Source organism: Panthera onca, chromosome C1 (genome assembly GCF_046562875.1).
Source record: "Panthera onca isolate mPanOnc1 chromosome C1, mPanOnc1 haplotype 2, whole genome shotgun sequence".
Lineage (NCBI taxonomy): Eukaryota > Metazoa > Chordata > Mammalia > Carnivora > Felidae > Panthera > Panthera onca.
Window position 1 is genome coordinate 19,635,482 of NC_138346.1, and position 4,362 is coordinate 19,639,843.

The following is a 4,362-nucleotide window of genomic DNA, read 5'->3' on the forward strand; positions in this document are numbered from 1 at the left end:
GCCCCCCACTCCCCCCAACCCCGCCCCTGCCCCGCCCCCCGCCTCAGGCCATTCCAATCATCCAATTGTGGATAGTGATTGCCCCCCCACCCCGCCAGGCCCTCCTAAGTGGGGGGGCTCCTACAAGGCTCACCTACAGTGGGGTCCTGAAGTCTCTGTCAGAAGCAAAGTCCTCTCCCCTTTATTCATACTCAAGCAAGTTGGAAGCTTTCAAAGGTGATCTGCTAGGGAATTTAAGGGATCAACAAATGGAAACAAATGCCAGAAAAGGAAGAGAATAAAAATAGTCATCCATGCGGAGAATTCAGATAGTGGACCCTTGACTCCACCTTCATGTCTGGTAACCCTGAGTGGACATACAGATCCTGGAAGTCTCTAACGCCCTGTGGTCCCTTGACTTCATCTGTTCTCCAAATACGGTTGTGGGCAGGGCTCAGAGAGGAGGTGTGCTAGGAAGAGGCTTGTCTATTTCCCTTTATTCATCAAGTTTCCTCTAACTGTTAAGTCACTCTGATCTCTGAGTCCCAGGCTCTTACAGTTGGACACACCTTGCCAGTGCCTCAGGTAGGAAGCAACTTCTACTGCCAGGACTTTCTTTGGGGAGGGAGATTTAGTTTGATTGTGTTTTACAAAATGCATCCATTTCTGTGGGACCTGAAGATTTCTGCTCACTTGGCTTCTTGCCTCTTCCCTTGTGACTGTGTATTCAGTTCTGACCTCATATGTGGTTGTAGGTGGTAACAAGGGGGCCACGGTCTTGTCACCTCCTCCTTTCACACCTCCCCCTTTTTGGGGGGAAGAGGCTTGCTTTGCCCTAAAATGTTGTCTTCTGTAAAAAAAAGAAGTATTGGCAAGGGGAGACCCTCCTAAAGTGTGTGGATCTGAATGAATTTCTAGAACCTCAGGCTTGGAAGCAGCTCAGGGGTTAAATACGCTGCCCGCTTCAAGTTTGCAGATGACAAAACTGAAATCTATAAAGGTAAAATCACCCACTCAAGGTCACACAGCTTATTAATGATAAATCAGGATGGAATGAAGACTGGATAGCAGGTATTCTTATTTCTTGGTAATTTTCCAAAGGTTTTCAGACTGTTTTCTGGAGAGCTTGGGAGTTTTGGGGGAACCATCTTAGCAGGTGTCTGGGTAGAGATGGAGCCCCCCTCCTTCCCAGCAGCTGACTTTAAAAATAAAATTTTAAAAAATGATTATTTATTCTTGAGGGAGAGAGACAGACAGACAGAAAGAGGATGAGCAAGGGAGGGACAGAAAGAGAGAGACAGAGACAGAGACAGAATCCAAAGCTGGTTCCAGGCTCTGAGCTGTCAGCACAGAGCCTGATGAGGGGCTCGAATTCACAAACCGTGAGATCATGACCTGAGCCGAAGTCAGATGCTTAACCGACTGAGCCACCCAGGCGCCCCGCAGCAGATGACCTTTGATCGGTTTTACACATTGGTCTTCTGGTATGATTTTGCTTCAGCAAAATGTTTCACAATTTAGGAAGATAATTGAAAACTGCTGATGGTTCTGTGGATATTTAGGGAGTGCTATGAGGGAACAAGATGGGGACTTCTCTCAAATGCTGATGCTGTGAAACTGACCTCTAAAGAAGTCCAAAATAGGGGCAAAGGAAGGGATCTCCTGTTGCCAAACCAACAGAAAAGCAAAAGATATTTGAGTAACTGTTCTCACATCCTTGATGAGTGATTTTAATTTGAGTTACTAAATCACATTTTTTTCTTTCTATCTTTCAACTAGAAAGATTCCATGATTGTCTTAATGGAAAATATTGGGAATGAGACTGATTGGTGGGAGTTGATGGACGAGTTTGCAAATTTCACTGGCACACCACCGACAGAAGAATATAGTCCCTGTAGGATAGAGATTGAAACACTCAACAAATATGCCGTACTGGTCATCTATGCCCTGGTCTTCATGCTGAGCCTGCTGGGAAACTCCCTGGTGATACTGGTTGTCTTATACAGTCAGGTCAGCCGATCTGTCACTGATGTCTATCTGCTGAACCTGGCCATAGCTGACTTGCTCTTCGCCCTAACCTTACCTATCTGGGCTGCCTCCAAGGCAAAGGGCTGGATCTTTGGCACAGCCCTGTGCAAGGTGGTCTCTTTTCTGAAGGAAGTCAATTTCTACAGTGGTATTTTACTACTGGCCTGCATCAGTGTGGACCGCTACCTGGCCATTGTCCATGCCACACGCATGCTGACTCGGAAGCGGCACTGGGTCAAGTTCATCTGCTTAGGCATCTGGGCCCTGTCCTTGCTCTTGGCCCTGCCCATCTTCATATTCCGTGAGGCCATCGAGCCCCCCTATTCCAGCCCAGTCTGCTATGAGGACATGGGTGCCAATACTGCAAAATGGCGGATGGTGTTGCGGGTCCTGCCCCAGATTTTTGGCTTCCTCCTGCCCTTGATGGTCATGCTGTTTTGCTATGGACTCACCCTGCGCACGCTGTTTGAGGCCCACATGGGGCAGAAACACCGGGCCATGAGGGTCATCTTTGCTGTCGTGCTCATCTTCCTGCTCTGCTGGCTGCCCTACAACCTGGTCCTGGTCGCAGACACCCTCATGAGGCTCCGGGCGATCAAAGAGACCTGTGAGCGCCGCAATGACATTGGCCGGGCCCTGGATGCCACCGAGATTCTGGGCTTCTTCCACAGCTGCCTCAATCCCATCATCTACGCCTTCATTGGCCAGAAGTTTCGCCATGGACTCATCAAGATCATGGCCATCCGTGGCCTCATCAGCAAAGAGCACTTGTCCAAGGACAGCAGGCCTTCCTTTGTTGGCTCTTCTTCAGGGAACACTTCTACTACCTTCTAGGCCCCTGCCCCTGTTGCAGCCCCTCGGGGCTCCTCCCTTGCCATCAACACCCCATTCTAAGCCTCACGCCCACTGGCTGTCCACAGTCTCTATGTCAAGGCAGCCCCCGTTGTGGTTACAGGAAGTTACTGGGGTCACGTCCTTATCAGGCCCTCCTTGTATGGTTGAGAAAGCCTGCCCTGCTGCCCCTCCCCTTACTGTAGTTGCTATGTCAGCTGCTAGAGCTCAGTCCATCCTACCACTGAGCCCATAGCACCCTGTCCCCTGAGACACTTAAAGACATTTAACAGACATTCTTTTAAGTGACTACAGAAAGTTCCCACCATTGGGAGCCATTAGTGGCATACAGCATTGGTTGCTGCCCCAACTCTCTCTTTCTTGCCTGTCAGCAAAGTCCACTTCCCTTGAGAGAGGCCAAAAAGGACAGGTACTCCTTTCTAAGACTCCTTTTTGCTAGGAGTGGCCTTATCATTCACTTCTGACTAATAAGATTTAAGGGCATTAGTGTGCTGGTCAACCACTGTCCTGGGGAAAAAAAAGTCCTGATTTGTAGCATTTGCCAAGTTGCCTGGTGTAAATGCTCCCACCGTGGTGATGTCACGGGTGGTGGTGTTTAGTAACCAGCTCACAAAAATCTAGGAAATGTAATGATCTGCTTTCACAAGCAGGTACAAACTGGCTTCAGTGCACCATTGCTTAAGAGGAAGTCTGCTGGGAACGGAGGACTCCTGGGAAGTACTCCTGATTGAACAAAGAAAGAGAGGGGCACCTGGGCCACCTCAGTTAAGCATTTGACTTTTGATTTGGTCTCAAGTAATGATCCCAGGGTATGCTGGGCTCATGTCATGGATTATTCAGTTAAGAAATGATCCCAAGGTCATGGGATCAAGCCTCATCTTGGGCTCTGCACTGAGTGTGGAGCTTGCTTAAGATTCTCCCTTTCTCTGTCTCTGCCCTTCTCCCTCACTCACACACACTCTCCTTCTAAAATAAAATGAAAACAATTTAAAAGAAAGAATAAAGAGACACACACACACATCCTTGGTTCTTGCCTTTAAATATGGTTGTAGGATATGATGTGACAAAGAGTCAAAAAGTGTGCCCAACATACTTAAGCAGATGAAGGCAATGGATAAAGAGGACCTAGAATAAAGAGTCCAGAAAGAAACCTAAGTCAGCATAAATGGTCAAATGGTTTTCGATAAGGGCACCAAGACTCTTCAATGGGGAAAGGATAGATAGTCTTTCAACAAATGGTGCTGGGAAAACTAGATATCTACATGCACAAGAATGAACTTGATCTCTTCCCTTACACCTCATACAGAAGTTAATTCAAAATGAATCAAAGACCTGATAACAAAAGCTGAAACTATAAAACTCTTGGAAGAAAACATAAAGGAAAAGCTTCATTTTGTTTGAGGTTGGGGATGGAGAGATGTTCAGAGATGGGGTTTAGATCAAGGTTGAGATTGGGATCAGGGATGAGGTTGGAGTTGGAGGTGATGTGGTGGGGAGCCAGGG

At 47.7% G+C, this 4,362-nt stretch overlaps 1 protein-coding gene across 2 annotated transcripts; it reads left to right on the top strand.

Annotated features, from left to right (window-relative positions):
- The first annotated feature begins 467 nt into the window (after window positions 1–467).
- Window positions 468–3,824, top strand: LOC132676289 (C-X-C chemokine receptor type 2-like). 2 transcript variants are annotated; one of them, XM_060628408.3, is made up of 2 exons: window positions 468–564; window positions 1,759–3,824. In XM_060628408.3, the coding sequence occupies exon 2, from the start codon at window positions 1,768–1,770 to the stop codon at window positions 2,839–2,841; it is 1,074 nt and encodes a 357-aa protein (XP_060484391.3). In that variant the 5' UTR covers window positions 468–564; window positions 1,759–1,767; the 3' UTR covers window positions 2,842–3,824. The 2 variants fall into 2 exon arrangements, with proteins under 2 accessions (XP_060484391.3, XP_078307009.2); XM_078450883.2 differs by having other exon boundaries at window positions 487–564; window positions 1,763–3,824.
- Window positions 3,825–4,362: the final 538 nt, after the last annotated feature.